Raw genomic sequence first — 19,608 nt, 5'->3', positions numbered from 1 at the left:
CTATAGCTGTGCTCAAATGTGGCATAGCAGTTGGAGTTGACATGGTGAAATATTGCATCCTAAGTTTATCCATAATTTTTAACTTAAAACATGCATTTGGGCAGGCAGTAGTTTTTTAACTTTAATTTTCTTTGAGTTAATATTAGTGAGAGAGAAAAAGAGAACCGTTGTGGGGCTTTCATTGTTGATGATTCTTTTAAAGTCATTAACATTTCAGCTGAAGTGTTTAAGTGACTTCAGTTATCCACAGTAAATGACAATAATTCTCTTTAGTGCTTAGGGAATCTTTAATCCATAGGTCATCACCACCATATGCAAGAATGACCTTAGTTTAGTCAGAGAGCCTTTAACATATAGATGCATGCATGCAATTCAATTCTCTGAGCTAAAATTCCTGAGCAAATGTTTGAAGAAAATCAGATACTGTGAAGAATTTGACGGCCTTAATGACACAGACACGCTGACATAGTAGCTATTCCCATGCTTCAGAATGTAGACAAATACATGCCATTACAAGGTGACTGTAGTTTTTTTCAGGGACCAGTAAAGGAGCATTAGGCAAATTTTGAAATGAGTCTTTGGAGAAGGGGAAATCATGTAATTCCTGAAATGTGTTTAGAAGCTCAACGAAGGTGCTCTGCATATATTAGTGACTTTCTCTAGTAAAATAACTATACCATTTGCTTTTGTTTTACTACAAAAAGATCATTTTATGATTAGCATAACAAATAATAGATGCTTACTAAGCTTCCTTTGCTTTTTTGAATTTAATAATAATAATAGCATGTAAAATTTGTTTTGTCGAAGTCTAGAAAAAGTAAGTAGTCACTTAGTTCAATGCTAAATTGAAAGCCGTGGTGGAAATGGAAAGAATCAGTACATGGGAACATTGCCGGGACTTTGTAGTTGGACCCACAGAGAGTACCTAACAGAAAAGTATTTAGCCTTCAAGCCCTGTCATAGAAAACTCTATGTTTCTGGACAAAGGACTTCCCTTTGGTTCCATCTCTGCTCAGTCAGCTGTCCCCTATATAACACTTGACGAGAGGAATCAAGAGCTACGCAAAAGTTTTTGGACAGATTGTCATGTCACAAGGTAATGTGTTTAAAAAGCCAGACCGTAAGGGGTTAACCAGCAGTGGTCTTTTCAAAATAGAGGTGATCCCATATTTTTATTTATTTTTTTACCATGAGGAACATCTGAATCACCTTTATAAATTAGATCCTTATAAAAATAATTGAGTTTTCTTACATTAAGGAACATTGTAGTGCTTATAGCTTGTGAAGTCCAGGCAAGGACTTATCAGATAAAATTATGGGTATATCCAACTGTTTCACAGAAGTGAGGATTTATATTATTAATAATATGTATAATAATATAAATAGTATATATTATAAAATAATATTAACAATACATTGTATTATAAAATATGTAAGTAACATATTTCTATTATAAAATATATTAATAATATAAATATAAGTCATCACTTCTGTGAAACATCTGGATGTATCTATAAGCTTCCATTGCTAGCTTTCAAAAAATAATTGTATAATAGAGAAAAAATATATACCAAATATTTTGAAACCAGATTTAAAAATTAGTACTATATGCAAGATATGCTCCCCAGAGTATTAGGGCTAGAAAGGAACAGTGTTTTTCAAACTTCCAAAGCACAGAAGCCATTTTTAGAAATGAACTGTTTATCAAAACTCCAGTTTATAAAACCAATAAAAGCAGAGTCCTGGCACCCGCATTACACTTACCTTCCCTCTTGAGGGTCCCCCAGGGCATGCTAGTCCCCATGTGGCACAGATGGAACGTGTGAGACTTACCAGAGGGACACGGGAGGGGGTGCCAGATTTGGAAGTAGAATTCTAGTCCTGTCTCACAGATCATGGCGCTCACCACCATGTTGCCGGCTTCGCCCCATTCATCCTGAGCATGACTTAGTCAGTTATTTGGTCTTCTGAGTTAAACAGACCCTGGTGATGAGCTCTTTGCCTTGGACAGATTACTTTCCCCTCTGATTCTCAGTGTTCTCACCAGGAAAAGCAGACTTGCCTCATAGGTTTGATTTAAGAATGAGTCAGCTTTAGCATACTTTTTAAGTACTTCATTATTATTCTTACTACTGCTACTGCTACCCAAAGACCAGAATCCATGGAACGTTAAAGATGCAGAACTCAAACTGTTTTTGGTTAAATCATCTTTGTCTCAGTCACAGAAGTGGTGTACAGATGCTCCAATCAGTTTAGATTCACGCAGCCGTTTTATTTGTTGATGCTTCTTAGGCCCAAAGGTGTTAATTGGTTTGTTTTCTTAGAATTTAGAAGAATTTCTAGGTTATTTGAATACTTGAGATACTTTAAAATGTTGAAAGCTTTCCAGGGATATTTTCATTGGTGCCTTTACCTTCTAGTAAAGTTCTCACTAGGAAATGGCAGCATTCACATCATTCTGTGACCCGAGTGAAGGGAAGGACCCAGTATTGAGGGCCTGTGTCCAGCCAGGTCTCCTCAGTGGCACGTTGTTCTGTCATCTCAAAGAGTTCTCTAGAAGCCCTGTAGTCTGGTTTAATTTAAGGTATACTGCTCCTGGTGGTAACTGTGTTTCATTGAAAAGCACATTTTCAAAGGAGCAATAAAACATTTCTTCATCCTTTCATTTTTCTCTGAATTATTTCACAGATGGTTGCATCATCAGCAGTTAGTTCAACAAACATTTATGGAGTGTAAGAGGTGCTGTTCTAGTGGGATATAGCAGTGAACAAAACTGATGAAGTCCTGCCGCATAGAGTGTGGACCTGAAGGCCACTGAGGGAACATCAGCACTATGAAGGCATTCTTTCTTGACCAGCAACAGGGTTTACTCATTACCTTTAGACAGCTTTATTTAGATCACTTTTATACCTTGTTGAAAAAGCATGACAGTAATTAGCACAAAGTTTAATCCTAAGGAATTTCAGAACTGCAAAGGCATTGTTAACACAGTATCATGATTTCCAGTGTGCTGTTATCTTTACCGTTAGATATTGATGAAAACTGAATTAATAAAGATATGAAAAATGAAAGTGTTGGTTTTCATTAAACAAGATCCAGTCCAGGGACCAAGTAAAAAGTAAAAAACAAGTCCCCATGTGATGGCTTATGTAGTAATCCCAGCAGTCAGGAAGGCTTAGGCAGGAAGATCACTTGAGCCCAGAAGTTCAAGACCAGCCTGGGCAACATAGCAAGACCCTGTCTCTAAAAAAAAAAAAAAAAATTAGCCAGCAGGGCATGGTAGTACACATCTGTAGTCCCCCTACTTGAGAGTCTAAAGAGAGAGGATCAGCTAAGTGTCAAGATCACACCACTTCACCCCAGTCTGGTGACAGAGCAGAACCTGTCTCAAAACAAACAAACAAAACAAAGGTTCACCTGTAGAGAATTTTTATTTTTACCACTGGCTTAGAACTTACAGCCTGTTTTCAAACAAGTATGTCTGCAAGCTAAGCTGTTTCTCGTTGTTCAGAAGATGTGGCCAAGAAAGTCAAAGGTGCTGAGGGCAGGGAGTGGAAGGCGTTTTAGGTTGTGTTTAGGCTTTAGGCTCAGGACAGGTGCTCCCTGTCAGCTCTCAGAGACTTCGCACAGTAGCCTTGACCAGTTTGAACACCATTCACACTTTGTAAAGTATCTTAGAAGTGGATTTGTACTATTCTGTTTGAATTTGGAAAAGTATTTGCCCATTTTTTTCCTCTTACTATAGTGAAAAATTGTCTTCACTTCCCACTTCAAAGTCTTTGTGCCAGACCTCAACTCAAGAAAACTTTTTTCCTAAACAATTTTCAACTAAATTGATTGGGATATTTTCACAGAAATAATATTATAGTAATGTTATGAAATCCTAGAGGTACAGTTAAAAGTTTAAAAATAACAAAATTATGTCTATTGCAGTGGTTTAGTGCTTGTGTTTTTGTTTTGTTTTTCTGAAACAGAGTCTCGCTCTGTCACCCAGGCTGGAATGCAGTGGCACAGTCTTGGCTCATTGCAACCTCCGCCTCCTGGATTCAAGTGATTCTCCTGCCTCAGCTTCCTGAGTAGCTAGGACCCAGGTGTGCTCCACCACGCCCAGCTAATTTTTGTATTTTTAGCAGACAGGGTTTATTCATGTTGGCAAGGCTGGTCTCAAACTCCTGACCTCAAGTCAGCCACCCACCTCGGCCTCCCAAAGTGTTGGGATTATAGGTGTGAGCCACCACACCCTGCCAGTACTTGTGCTTTTTAAAAGATTGCTTTTAGAATGTAGTGTTATGCCTAATCTGTCAACTTTGACCTGGTATTTCTTAAGTAGTTTGTTACATCTTAAGAGTAAGTTACATTTTCCAAACAGGTTAATAGCTTTCTCTTGTGTTTTGGATGTCTTGTAGTAAACTGTAATTTCCTCAGCACTCCTGTAACCTATTTATAATAAGGTCGATAGTGTAAACTAGAAAACAGGGTTTCCGGGAAGTACTCCAGATACTGAATATGTTAAAAGAAAGACATTGGATGTTAGGTTAGCAGAACCCTGCCATTTAATGTACTAAAACTATTGTAAATTAACTTTGGTACAAATTGCCGGTCATCTCTAGATCATTTTAAGCATTTAAAAAATATTTACTATCAATCTAAGTACAGAAAAAGAATTGTCAGCAGTGATTCTTTGCTTTGGATTAGACTTTAAAAATCCACCTCACTGAAATCAGCTTATGTTCATCACAGTTTGCAGGGTTTGTCTGTATGCTTATGATTTCTCAAGCTATAAGCCTCTTGGGATCATTCTTATGAAATGGTATTTAGTGCATCTATTATGTGCCACATACCCAAAGAAGCGAAACCCAAATTTGAAAGTGTATTTGTGAACATGACCTATAGTGTGGCTATATATTTTATGATTATGTGATAGTCTAATTAAGCCTTCTTATTCAGTGTTTTTAAATTAATGTTAAACTTGCATATAGTCAGAATATTGGCTTTTCGTAGCCATTTGGATGTATCTTGTTTTCTTATTAAATGTATGGCTCATGATTTAGTCTTCTAACTCAAAAAGTATAACTTTTTAGAGTATAAATGTAAAATGACCCAGGCACGTGTGAATGGAATGCGGCTACTGTGGGTGGGGCATGTGCGCATGCATGTGTACTCCCTGCTGTGTGCTGCTGTCGTCCGTTCAGAGCGAAGGGGAAATAGGAGGAATGACCCGCTTTGCCTGTGTGTGGTAGACATTTCTAGATGTGTATCGGATGTGTTACTTTATGCTCTTGTCCTTCACTCTGTCTTATTCCTTCCTTAAAGCCATGTGACTCTGGGTTTAACAAACAGAGACAGGTACAGAAACTCTCAGTGAAATCTTACTTTTCTTATGAGACTACTAGAAGCAATCATTGGCAGCTTTCTGCTGGGCTGTTTAGAAATCTGTGCTCATTCAGGTGCCTTCAGTGTATGAGTTGCTTCCAGCCATTGCATGGCCCTCAGTTCTGTGCTTATTTAATAAATTTACCAAAGAGGATAACGTTCTAGAGTGTAGTTTTAATCTACTTGCAATACACAATGATACAGTTACCTCAAGGTAATTTCAGCATTTTGGTAGCTTTACTTTTACCTGGAGAAACTGTGACCTGTGTAAATTTTGAAGTTTATTTTTAACAGTTTAAACACACTAACATCTTATGCATTCAGCTTTCCAAATTAGAAAAATTTTTAAACAAATTCTGCTGTTAAAATCAACAGGCTAAAATGGTCTGTTTTTGACATAACAGATAATTTTAAGTAAGAATGCATGATAAACATTAAAGTATTATCATTTTAACCATTCTGTGTATTCTCAAAGTAATATGCTTAGTTTCTAATAAGAATTTACCTACTGAATCATTGAATATGCTTTTTGGTTTTTCCTTTTCATTTTTGCACTCTTTCTCCTCCCTTTTATGAGATTTTCACCCCCAAAATTATTTTGGTTATAAGACTCATTTGGTTTCAATATAATTTTATTATATATGATTATTTTAGAAAAGACTTAGCAGGTGATTACCATTTCTTCTTCAAAAAAGCATATTATAACATATTTTTATGGATAATTTAGCTCTTGTATGAAGCCCAAATTATAATAAGAGTCAGACTATAGTTTTGATGGAATTACAAAGATCTTAGTGTCCATATGTGTCTGTCTTTCATTCAGAGGTAACCTATATATTCTACATAATCCCCAGTGGAGAATAAAATATGCTTTAAAGTGATAAATTGTAAAAGTTGTAAGAAGATTATGAAAGTAACATTGGGTAGAGTTTTTTGCTGTAAAGGAAAAGGGTAGTATCTCTGTTAACATGTCTCTGTTGCTGAATTCTCAGCTTCTCCATAGACACAAAATTCTCTTCAGTATTTTACATTTTCCCTCCAAAGCTGACAGAGTTAATTTGATCCGTGTCTATTATGCTTGTTGTTTTTAGCACAATCAGAAGTAGAGAGATTTGGGGAGTTTTGAAATAAATTTTTTACTTCAAAATAATTTTAACCTGAAAGAAAAGATGCAAAAAATGCTATTCCTTCAGTGTAAACATCTTTCATAACCTTAGTACAATAATCAAAAGCCAAAAGTAAAATTGGTATAATACTACTAACTCAACTACAGACTTGAGATGAATTTTACCAGCTTTTCCACAAATGTCATTTTTCTGCTCCAGGATCCAGTTCAGTTGCATTGTATTTCTCCTTAGTCTCTTCTAATCTGTGACAGTTTCTTGGTCTTTCCTCATCTTTCATGACCTTAATTAACGCTTTTAAGGAATACTGGTTATTTTGTAGAATGTCCCTCAATTTGGGTTTGTCTGATGTTTCCTCGTGATTAGAAGGGAAATGTATGTGGCTAGAAAACTGCAGGAATGATGCTGTGCCCTTCCCTGTGCACCATGGTAGAACGTGCATGATGTCCATAAGCCTCACCACCGCTAATGCTAACCTTGGTCACTTGGTTAAGGTGGCATCTGCCAGGTTTCAGTACTGTAAAGTTTTATTGTTCCTTCTGTAACTAGTAAATATCTTGGAGGAGATACTTTGAAACTCTGCAAATATCCTGTTTCTGCTTATAGTTTTGCCCATTAATTTTAGCATCCATCTATGGATATGTGTGCAATCACTGTTACTGTGTTTGCCTAATGGTCTTTTTCTGCTTTTCTCTTCTGCATTTATTAATTGGAATTCTGTAAGGAAAAGCTGTCTCTGCTTCCTAATTAATTCACTTTTTTTCAATTATTTAGTTATATTAGTAGGGACTTATGGATATTTATTTTATCTATGAGGCATAATCCAGTAAAATCATTATTTTGTTGATTAGACTTTTTTTTGTGATTTTTTTTTTAACAACAAGAAAAATGTAAAATATAAACAAGTTTAACTGTATCCAGAGCAAGGAGACTGGTTGAGGAATAAAAACATTTGAAAGAAAAGTTAAATATTACTCACAATAAGAAGAAATGAAGGACTGACATGTTATAACATCATAGACCTTGAAAACATTATGCTAAGTGAAAGAAGCTAGAAAAAGGAAAATAGGAAGTTGTAAGACCTGACAAGTTAGAGTTCTGGTTCAAGTCTACCACTAACTAGCTATTTGTTCTGTGACCTTGAGTCCTAACTTTGACCAGGCTGATGCACCCTCTAGACCACAGTGGGTACATCTATGCTGGGGAGATGCATTTATTATTGACCACAGGCAAATGGTTCGTTAGTATCCACATTCTGAAAATGTGTTTTTCTAAGTAAATACTAGACTTATTTATTATTTTGACTGTCCTTTTAAATGAGAACAAATTTTAGTAGATGGTATTTACTTTCACATGCTAAAAACCAATACTGTTGTTTTATATTTACATGATGATTGAACAGATTCTAAAGGAAGTTTTAGATCCCGTAGATAAAATATGGTCAAGATCTGAAAACTGCAGCTCTTGTAAACCATTAAGGTAGTCTGTAGAAACACTCGGAGTTGCTTGTTTAGTATAAATACTTTAAAATTATTCTATATGTTTATTTTTTGTATTCATATAATATTGGCATAAGTAGTTTTTCATCTTTTTGCATTTTTTTCCCCTCTGTTCTTCCTCTTATTAAGCACAGCACCCTCCTCTGTTGAGGTTAGGCAGTAAACATTTGAGAAGTTGGCTTAAGCTTAGTTCATGGAATGGTCCGTTTTCTTACAAAAAATGGTTTTGACCAGGCTGTGTCAGCTGTAATAAAAGCTACTCATTAGGTTACAACAGTAACTAAATCTGTTCCCTAATGGTATTTCCTTACCACGCTACACACATTTGTAGTTTTTACCTTACTTCATGGTATAACTCAAAGAGTTTTTCTGTCACCTCATTATAGATGGCATTAAATCCTATTCATACCTGTATTTTTCCTTGACTTCTTTAGGGGTCAGGCCCAGCCCCAGGCCCAGTGGTATTACTGAATTCACTGAATGTGGATGCAGTGTGTGAGAAGCTGAAACAAATAGAAGGGCTGGACCAGAATATGCTGCCTCAGTATTGTGCCACGATCAAAAAGGTGAGGTAGCCATTTATACACAGACCAGAGACAGCACTCGGGGTGGAAGACGGGGCTCGGTAGGTCGTGTACACAGCTTCCCAAACATGTATTCTCAGTTAAAATAAGAAAGCTTGAAATGGAAAACATAATCCTTACTATTTTGTATTCTAAAATTGCCCTGTTTTTCTCTTATTTTATAAATGGATAAAAGAAAATAAAGTAGCTGTCTTACCATGTTCTTTTTTAAATGACCTAATGTAAGTAAAGAATGCCTTGATGAGAGATATAAAGCTCTAGGGATTTCCCATTGAGATAAATAGAACTCATTTTTCCAATGTGGAACAGAAAACCTTTTGTGTTACATTTTTTTCTAATTGTAATATTTATTACTGTGACTTAGTAATTATCAAAGTAAGCCACACTTACTTCATTTTCTCCAGATTCTCACTTTTATGTCATGTAGGACTTAGGATCATGTCACATTTGATGAAACTGCATAGGTTTGGGCTTGCAAGGTTAATACGTTTGCATAATTTTTTTTTCTTCTAAGATCCTATTGCAATTTTAGCAGCTACCAGGAAGTTGGATAGAGATGTCTGAGATTTTGGGGAAAGCGTTAACAAAGTCGTTATAATAGATATTTCACCAAGGTATACTTTTTATATCAGAGTACATTAAAGTAGAAGATTAATAACTAGTTTCTAATATATATACTTTAAAGAATGACATTCTGAGTGAAGTTTTTAAAGGAATTATGAGCATATATAGACACCATTTTACTAATCTTAGCCAATTTCAGAAAGGTTTCAGATAATGTCAGTTTCCTTACAGAGCTGGCTCGTGCTGGTCCGTTTGCATGAGTCAAACACCGGCTTTTCCGTGAACAAGCCCCACTCTCTCCTCCAGGCATCTGGCTGGTGTCAGGAAAGAGCAGGGTCTCCTACATAGGTCCTTTTTGACGAGTTTGTTCCCATCGGGGTAGTGGTTTTCTCCCACTCAGCTCTTTGCTCCCAGGCCCTGGCTTTCGGAAGCCACTCAGAGCCGATGGCCTCCTCTGTGCTGAGGGCTTCATGCCGTTGTTGCAGCAGGACCTCTGCACATACTTGTTGTGTCCACTGTTTTCTTCAGGATTAACTTGGAAACGGAACATTCTATTGATTATAAAACATAGCTAGCTATTTCATAATTTTGCCCCAGTTAATAAAGTCAGGTTTTATATTTTATAAAAGCAGTAAGTTACCTGTTATTAAAAAAGAAAATGCTGTTGTTTCATTTAGGAGAAACTAGAATTACAGAAAACCAAAAGTGATAACTTCCTTTTTTATGATTTTTTTTTCTTTGAGATGGAGTCCTGCTCTGTCACCCAGGCTGGAGTGTGGTGGCATGGTCATGGCTCACTGCAACCTCCACCTCCTGGGTTCAAGCGATTCTCCTGTCTCAGCCTCCCAAGTAGCTGCGACTACAGGCGCCTGCCACCATGCCCAGCTAATTTTTGTAATTTTAGTAGAGATGGAATTTCACCAAGTTGACTAGGTTGGTCTCGAATTCCTGATCATATGTGATCCACCCACCTCAGCATCCCAAAGTGCTGGGATTACATGCGTGAGCCACCACACCCAGCCTCGTGAATTTAATAGACTGGGAAATTAGTGAGTGGGTATTCTTCATATCTGTATCTAACATAACGATAAACAAGTTTGTGAGGCCTACTTCATTTAGAACTTTGTTAGTGACCAACACGCTTATAAGGGCAGATGTCCTTGTCCCCTCCCAGCAACTTGTGTTCATGTTCATATTTTCTAAGAAAAGAAAAACTAACAGTTTTGTTGTTGCTCATGACAGCATAGGTAGTTTTGGAAATAGTTGGGAGTGTTAGCTCTGGTTGGTCCCAGAAGAGTGATTTGTTTTACTTGAATGCCTAAGACATTTGAGAAAATATGGAGTGGCTTACGGTGTTCAAATTCAGCTTGTTTATTATGTCATTATGTGGGATGATAACCTTTTTTTGGTCAACTGTTCTGGTCTCTAGATACTTTCTTAAAACTAAACATAAGCATACTTTTCAATCACTAGTAATTCAGAATATTTCACATTTTGTGTTTCTACCCATAATTGTTTTAATTTTTACTCAGGCAAACATAAATGGCCGTGTGTTAGCTCAGTGTAACATTGATGAACTGAAGAAAGAGATGAATATGAATTTTGGAGACTGGCATCTTTTCAGAAGCACAGTAAGATATTTATAACATTGTGATATTTACATTATTTTTAACACTCAAAATTATTCATGACATTGTAGAAAAACAGTATCAATAAGTACTGGCCTAAACTGGTATTTTTTCATATACTTTTTAAACTTAAAAACTGCCTTTTACACTTATGTGCAACCCTGTGTTGTGGAAATACGCACAGCAGCACTTGGCAGCCTTTGCCTTTTTGGGCATTTCACTTAGAGATTTGGGGAAGACACCATTTTACTAACCTTCCAGTTCTTCGTGCTTTCACCTGCCCTAACTTTCATCAGGCTCCTCGAAGCCTTCGAGGCCTTGACCTTCAGCATTTGTCCTTATAGGGCTTGCATTGCCCCATTTTAGCAGGAATCCTGTCAAGTCAGTTTACATGTGTGATTGCCCTTGGTATTGGATCAAATGCCTTGTCCCCCCAACCGCAGGTGATGTCTGCTCACCCTGGCCATCGGCATACCCAGAGTCCCCCAGCCCTGCTGCCTCCCCTTAGTGATGTTCCATCCACGGCCCCCACCCTGCCCCTTGGTGGTAGATGCCCCCACTCATCCGTGCTGTATTCGGAGTTGAACTCCCTTCTTAGTGAGACTGCTTTCCCTGTTGCCATCTTTCTGAATACAATCTGGATCTACTGCTCCAGTAGTTATCCTGGCCAGCTCTGGTTTTGACACATGCCAGCTGCATTTTGCTCTGTCCTCAAGTTAAATTTTAAACTGAAGTAATAATTTAATGGACAAATTGCAGTGTAGTGTATGTATGGTGGTTTCTACTGTTGCTTCCTTTAGTATTAATTTGTACATGAAAGAAGTACAAATTCACTGGAAATTCACTTACCAGAAGTATGCTTTCTCATTGCTGTTGTAGTAGCTTTATAATGTTTTATTTTTCTAAACCATTTATAAAGCTTCTAAAATACGATTTGTTAGTGTAAAATATGTATGTGTTTCTTCTGTTAAGGTACTAGAAATGAGAAACGCAGAAAGCCAGGTGGTCCCTGAAGACCCACGTTTCCTCGGTGAGAGCAGCAGTGGCCCAGCCCCGCACGGTGAACCTGCTCGCCGAGCTGCCCACAGCGAGCTGCCTCACACGGAGCTTTCCAGCCAGACGCCCTACACGCTCAACTTCAGCTTCGAAGAGCTGAACACGCTTGGCCTGGACGAAGGTGCCCCTCGTCACAGTAATCTAAGTTGGCAGGTATTTATTGAATGGCATTTTTCATATTATTGAAGAATAAGGGCGCCATTCAGTTCACTGAGATTATATGGGCATGTATACAGTCATTCAGAAAATGTTTACTGAATACCTAAGTGGACAAGAGACAAGATGGAGGGCTCCCTGTACTCGAGGAGCTACATTCACCTGGAGAGGGGCAGTGAGTGAAACAAAGAAAAAGCTCATGTAGACCTTGATGAGAGCTGGGAAATCCATCAGGGTCACGGCATGCAGAGTCAGTAGGGACTGGGCTACTTGAGCTAGGGTGGTCAGCAAATTCAGCCTTTCCCAGGTGATTTTCCTGTTGCATTCAGTAACTGTCGGTTGAAGTACATCTTCTTTGGAACACTGGCCACATAGTGTCCCTTTGAGTATCATCCTTTGGTTTTCCAGGATGCCTGCACACCCTTCATGGATATTGATCTCTTCTCATCTGGCATTAGATGTAGGCGTGTTCTTTGGAGATTCTTGGAAGAGGGAGGCCAGGTGAGAGATAGAGTGAGGGACAGAGCAAAGTGAGAGATGCAGGAGGAGTAGGAGGAGCCAAGAGAGCACAGGAGGAAAAGCAGAGCAGGGCGCAGAGAACAATGGAGGAACCACAGCAGGGCAAGGCAGGGCAGCCCCGAGGAGGAGCAGTGCCATGGGGAGGGAAGAAAATGTCCTGTTTCCTTGAGAAGGTCTCCAGCAAATTCACTTTGCTCCTTCTTTTTTTGTCTAGCCTTTGCTCTTGACCCTTCTTAAGCTTTCTTGATTCTTTTCCGTTTCCCTTTTCTTTTTCCTAATCTGTACTTTTTGCTCCTTTTTCTTAGCTATTCTGGGATCTGAAGCAATTCTAACTTTAAAACTTATATTGAAAATCAACTTGTAAAACTATTTTCTTTTTCTGTTTACTAAGGCCCAACTGTTGGCCTCACTGCTTTTTATACTTTAATAATGAAGTTGACTTTGACCTTAAATAAAAGTGAAATGTTTGAAGTTATAAAAACAAGTGCTGTGGTCAAGCATGCGGTGCATGCCCATAGTTGCAGCTGCTCAGGAGGCTGAGGTGGGAGGAGCGCTTGAGCCCAGTAGTTTGAATCTAATCTGGGCAACACAGCAAGATCCTGTCTCTTAAAAATAAAATAAAAAACAGAAACAAGTGCTAAGGTTATTTGTTAATATAGTGTTTAGTTATATTTTTAAATAGTAACAATAAACTGATTTTATTAAAATTTATAGAAAGCTTTCTAATAGCATTATTTATAAGGTCACAGCTTTTGTTAACTGTGTTATGTGAAAGTCTTTTAAAAGAATTTGATATTTTGATGACTTGTAAAATGGTTAGTTTACATATGTATTTCCTAAGCTGATGTTTATGCATTTTTTTCTTATTTGAATTTTTAAATTTTTTTTTTCTGTCTTCACAGTCACAAACTCGCAGAACCCCAAGTCTTTCGAGTCTCAATTCCCAGGATTCCAGTATTGAAATTTCAAAACTTACTGATAAGGTGCAGGCTGAGTATAGAGATGCCTATAGAGAATACATTGCTCAAATGTCCCAGCTAGAAGGGGGCCCGGGGTCTACAACCATTAGTGGCAGATCCTCTCCACATAGCACTTATTACATGGGGCAGAGTTCATCAGGGGGCTCTATTCATTCAAACCTAGAACAAGAAAAGGGGAAGGATAGTGAGCCAAAGCCCGATGATGGGAGGAAGTCCTTTTTAATGAAGAGGGGAGATGTTATCGATTATTCGTCAGGGGTTTCCACCAATGATGCCTCTCCTCTGGATCCTATCACTGAAGAAGATGAAAAATCAGATCAGTCAGGCAGTAAGCTTCTCCCAGGCAAGAAATCTTCTGAAAGGTCAAGTCTCTTCCAGACAGATTTGAAGCTTAAGGGAGGTGGGCTGCGCTATCAGAAACTCCCAAGTGATGAGGATGAATCTGGCACAGAAGAATCAGATAACACTCCACTACTCAAAGATGACAAAGACAGAAAAGCCGAAGGGAAAGCAGAGAGAGTACCAAAGTCTCCAGAACACAGTGCTGAGCCGATTAGAACCTTCATTAAAGCCAAAGAGTATTTATCGGATGCCCTCCTTGACAAAAAGGATTCATCGGATTCAGGAGTGAGATCTAGTGAAAGTTCTCCCAATCACTCTCTGCATAATGAAGTGGCGGATGACTCCCAGCTTGAAAAGGCAAATCTCATAGAGCTGGAAGATGACAGTCACAGTGGAAAGCGGGGAATCCCACATAGCTTGAGTGGCCTGCAAGATCCAATTATAGCTCGGATGTCCATTTGTTCAGAAGACAAGAAAAGCCCTTCCGAATGCAGCCTGATAGCCAGCAGCCCTGAAGAAAACTGGCCTGCATGCCAGAAGGCCTACAATCTGAACCGAACACCCAGCACCGTGACTCTGAACAACAACAGTGCTCCAGCTAATAGAGCCAATCAAAATTTTGATGAGATGGAGGGAATTAGGGAGACTTCTCAAGTCATTTTGAGGCCTAGTTCCAGTCCCAACCCAACCACTATTCAAAATGAGAATCTAAAAAGCATGACACATAAGCGAAGCCAGCGTTCAAGTTACACAAGGCTCTCCAGAGAGTCTTCAGAGCTCCATGCAGCGGCCTCTCCTGAGAGCACAGGCTTTGGAGAAGAAAGAGAAAGCATTCTTTGAGAAAAACAAGCAAAGGAGAAGAGTATTGCTGTACCCTTATGACAGAATTGTCCTGGATTTTGACTCCATCCATGCCCATCGTCTTTCTACATTTCACTGACAGATAACTAACAGATGAAGAGGCCGTGGTCAAAGAGACACCCGCAGTACGACAGAGGGGAGCATGAGAAGTCATGGCTCACCAGCCAGCTTCTATTGCCTTTGTAATTAGAAGCTTAAAAACTCACTAATACTACTGTACCTTTCCTTGGCGCATTACCCCATAAAACTTTTTGAGATGAGGTGAGATCTGAGTATAAAGATAGGTCAGAAGTATTTTAAAAGGCTTAATTTGCTCCCCTCACCCCCAAAAAAGTAAAAAGCTGGAGACCCTTTTTGCAGAACATTTGGTGACCACACATTTGAGGGAAGATGTGGCATAGGTGAAGCAGAAGCAAACCCTGCTCTTAGGGGCTCATCGAGGTGAGAGCGCACAGCCTGTGACACTACAGGGAGATGCTCAGTAAACTGAGATCCAGCATTCTATATGGTAGAGGCACTGCTTATCAAAGAGGTTCTGAATTTTAACTAGGAAGTATGTAATGAAGAGGGCTTTAAAGATTGCTAGGAAAGCCAGTCACCAGGGCTTGCATTAGTGTAACTGGGCCATCACGAGCTGTCGGGAGAGTAGGTGCGGGCAGGGGTGAGTGACCTCCATAGGTTTATCTGTCAGAGGCTCTTCTCTCCAAAGCCCTGGCCTGGCTTCTAGCACCATCCAGCTGTGCCCAAGAAGCCACCCTGGTCTGTTCTCTCATTCTTTTAAATGGTGCCCAACTTTTCTAAGTGAGCTTAGCAATGAGAAGAAAAAAAGGAGGAATTCTTTTTTTGGAGAATCAGGGAGACGTGGGTAATAATAGGCACTAATAAATATTTATAGATGAGTGAATGAGGAAATAATTACATTAAAAAGGTCAGTGACAATTAATAAATGACAAGGAAATATTTAATTAGGTAAAACTAAATCATTGCTTTCTATGCTACGATAGACTTCATCTACTTCATCTCTTCCTAAGTCAGCATGTTAATTCTCGGGGAGGATCATAAGGAAGGAAATACTTTAAAAAAAAGTTTAAAAACATGTAGCAAAGCAAGAGTAAAAAAGTATATATATAAGTGGTGTGACTGTAAAACTGTACTTTCCATGATTTGTTAGCCGAGTTAAGAAAATGATGACCTTGAAGTACTGTGTGGACTGGAAATGTTCCCCATCATCATGCAATGACATTTTGTTGTCATTTTAACACATATTATTTATGTAGAATGAATTCTGGTGGTTTACCCCAAGTCGCAGTTAGGATGGTAGATGGTGAGATCGCAGACGTGCGAGTCTCTAGAGTCAGTGTTACATTTGCGATGTTTATCACTCAGTGGATTTTTATTAATATGCTGATAAAGTTATTTACTTGGCCAGTCATTGTGCTAAATAGTTGCTCTATTGTGTTTCATTGTCTTGATGTTTGAGTACAATCTAGCATTTTAATACAGTGTTTATTTTGCATGATCTTTAACAGATGTTTTAAGCAATTTTTAAAAGGCAGGATGTTACTGACATTATACACTGAAGTCAGAACATTTTAATATTTATAGTGCTTATTAGTTTGCAAAATTGTATAATTAGGAATTATTTCAGAGATGATGTTTTGTTCTTTTTCAGGTGAGTAGTTGCTGCGTAATATCATTGGAGTACATTCTTTATACTGTTTGTGAAATTAATACTAGCATATTAAGTGTACAAATAGATTTAGAAAACAATAAAAAAGTTGCATGCTATTCTGACTCATGAATTTTTATTCACTTTAATAATGATTCACATTTTGATTAAAAATAAAATAGCTTGTGTGTTTGTTTTGTCCCATGTCTGAAATTTGTTAAAGACTTTCAGGTTCATGTACAGTCATGCAGTTGGCAGAAGTGTTCTGAACTGCTCCCAACTAGTCTTTTTAAGAGAACGTGGCTCATAAGTCCCAGTGCCTCAGTGGTGCTTTATAAAGCGTTTGTTCCCATAGCACGCTAGCGCCCAGCAGTGCTGTGCAGTGCATTCCTGTAGCTAGAAAAGGGAGGTTATCCAGATCCTAGAGGACATCAATTTATTTCACGAACTTACTGGAAAAGTTTGCTTTTTCATACTAATACCAAAATTGACAAACCAGATGAGTTATTGAGTCACACATCATCTCCCTTGAACCTGTGTGTCTGTGTGTGTGTGTCTGTATCTCTTTATACTGTACAGCTCAGTCTGATTCTCACATATGCAAAACTCTGCTTTAACTGGGTGAAAAATGATAGAAAAAGAAATTGGTGCTCTAATCTTTATAATCCCTTAGATTCTGTCTCATTTAGAGTCCTGTGGGGTATTTTTGTGGTTTGTTATTTGTTTGTTTGAGACAGGATCTCACTCTGTCATCCAGGCTGAGTGCAGTGGTGCCATCACAGCTCACTGCAGCCTTGACTTCCAGGGCTCAAGCAGTCTCCCAGCTCAGCCTTCCAAGTAGCTGGGACTATAGGCATGTGCCACCACACCTGGCTAATTTTTACTTTTTGAGGAGATGGGGTCTTGCTGTGTTGCCCAGATTGGTCTCGAACTTCTGGATACAAGCAATCCTCCCTCCTTGCCCTCCCAAAAGCCTGGGATTATAGACATGAGCCACCATGCCCAGCGGAGTCCTGTGTTTTAGATACCATTTTGCCTTCACTGTAAGCCACAGATAGTTCTCAGATAACATAGCAAGTATTAAGCCAGATTCATTCACTGTGGCCTAATGGAATGCTGCCTAGTACAGGCTTTCTGCAGGAGAAGATTGGAAATAAAAAGCTGTTGATCTCTTTCAGTTGAAATCACTTCCACAGTGCAGGGCATTTAAGGATCAACTCTCCAACACTGGGAGATTTAAGCATTCATAACCACAAACATTTTTAATATGAAAAGGAAAATGTGTCTTCGTGTTATATTTTACTTATATGGGTTTACATAGTGGTTGGAATAATTTTAATTGCTTAGCCAGGTAATTTTAGATGAAACTTACTTGCGAAATGCTCATTTTGAGACCTCTTTAGACTATTTGCATGTTAGAATGCTGCAGTAAAATATGTTTGTAATTATTATTTTTTCTTACAAATACCATTAGAAGATGTTTTATGAATGAAAATAAATCTTCTTATGGGTAAGATAAAAAATTTAAAAGGTGATTTTTAGTTACACCCGGAATTCTCAGCCTATTTAGAAGTATCCCATAGTTAAGAATCCAGGAATCTCTGAATTCCTGGCTAACTCCTGAGTAAAATCAACGTATCTACCAGGAAAAGTACTTGTTCCCCTTTATTTTATGGGCGAGTGACTTGAGGGAATAAAGGGTAAAAGGGAAGGTGCTGTAAATTAACTTCTGTGGCCAGCACTCAAGACTGAGCATCTAGGCTCCTTTATTCCCACCTTCTCTTCCAGACACACGCCGACACTGGCAGAAGGGAAGAAACCAGTGGGGATGCTGTTCTTTTGTGGGAGCAGCATGAGTAGACCCAGGTGGGCTCGGAATCGATTGCATTTTTAATTTCCAGGCTGTGGGGACTCCCTACCCTTCCCTACCTCAGAATTTTAAGCACAGGCCATGATTATGCAACTGAATTGAAAAATAGAAGCGTATAGATAAGAGCCAGCACGGGATAGTTTTTTTAATGGCTTATCACAAAGGTTGAGAATCCCTGGTTGAGACTGATTAAACAGAAAGAGAATTTACAATCTTACATAATTTTAAACCCTTTCATGCCTAGGAAGAAAATGCTGGCCTTGAGATAGATAGCTCTTCAGAGGATCCAGATTAAACTAAGGTATGTAAAAAATTAGTTTTCAAAGTCAGCTACAGTCATATGCCATGTTGGGACATTTTGGTCAACACTGGACCATATCCGTGACAGTGGGCACATAAGATTCTAATACCGTATTTTTACTGTACCTTTTCTATGTTTAGACACACAGATAGCATGGTGACAGCTGCGTGCAGTATTCAGTACCATGCTGTACAGGCGTGTAGCTAGGAGCAGTGGGTCATGCCACACAGCCTAGGTGTGCAGTCGATGGTAGCATCCTACCTAGATGCATCCTACGATGTAACCATGACAAAATCGTCCAACAGCACATTTCTCAGAATGCATCCCTGTCGTCAAGTGATGCATGGCTGTAGTTTTAAGCCAACTGTCCAGTTCTTGCCAATTAGAGAATTTTTATTCTTGCCACTTTAACAAACAGAGTTAAGAAACATCTAACATGGTTACTAGAAATCAAATACTGTCGCCTACCTGGTCAAAGCCTTTTAAGTAAGATGACTAGTCAACTCACAGCCTTGGCTTACACTGGCATCAGAGTCTGGTATGTGCCATGCACATGTGCTGTGGGTGGAATGTTTCATGACAAGGACTTTCTGGAACTCAGAGCAGAAACCCTCTTTGAGTGGGGCCTGGGTAGCTGTAGAATGGGCAGGATCTGAATTCCCAGTACAATGAGGCATTTTGAAAAATAAAGAACGTGTAAGAATAAAAGGGTCAGTCAAGAAGGAGGAGCAATTATTTCCAAACTATTCATAGGATGACCCTTTAAAAATCATAAAAACCTATCTGGAGTGAAAGACCAACCTAAATGAGCAATAGCATGAATCACATATAGAAAATAAAGACAAGTGTTCCTGTTTCAAAGCACATGAATACTCTGAATCTGCCCACGGAGCATCAGCAGCAGTCATCTTTTTACCAAGATCGCACGTAAGTCCATTTTCTTGGATGAAATGTGATTTTTGTAGTGTACTTACACTAGTGATATGTGCCAGGAACCCTTTCTTAGTTTTTCTGAGATTTAACAGAACATGGAATAATAATATCAAACTGAATTCTTAGAACTTGAGTAAATGAAGCTTTCC

The 19,608-nt window shown here is 38.6% G+C and overlaps 1 protein-coding gene across 8 annotated transcripts in view; it reads left to right on the top strand.

Annotated features, from left to right (window-relative positions):
* Positions 1–16,474, top strand: part of KIDINS220 (kinase D interacting substrate 220) — a 119,227-nt gene extending 102,753 nt beyond the window's left edge. For 6 of the 8 annotated variants that reach the window (XM_021669016.2, XM_021669014.2, XM_012438848.3 and 3 more), the window contains 4 exons: positions 8,431–8,562; positions 10,677–10,775; positions 11,745–11,981; positions 13,406–16,474. In XM_021669016.2, coding sequence (XP_021524691.1) covers positions 8,431–8,562; positions 10,677–10,775; positions 11,745–11,981; positions 13,406–14,665 — 1,728 coding nt within the window. In that variant the 3' untranslated portion in view covers positions 14,666–16,474. Of the gene's footprint in view, positions 1–5,313; positions 5,347–8,430; positions 8,563–10,676; positions 10,776–11,744; positions 11,982–13,405 lie in introns of all 8 variants that reach the window. The other 2 variants (XM_021669011.2, XM_021669010.2) reach the window with 1 other exon arrangement.
* The last annotated feature ends 3,134 nt before the right edge of the window (positions 16,475–19,608 follow it).

Source organism: Aotus nancymaae, unplaced genomic scaffold (genome assembly GCF_030222135.1).
Source record: "Aotus nancymaae isolate 86718 unplaced genomic scaffold, 86718_ANA_hifiasm-v0.15.2.pri h1tg000057l, whole genome shotgun sequence".
NCBI classification, from domain to species: Eukaryota; Metazoa; Chordata; class Mammalia; order Primates; family Aotidae; genus Aotus; species Aotus nancymaae.
The sequence above is the reverse complement of the archived record's forward strand: the minus strand, read 5'-3'. Positions and strand labels throughout refer to the sequence as shown.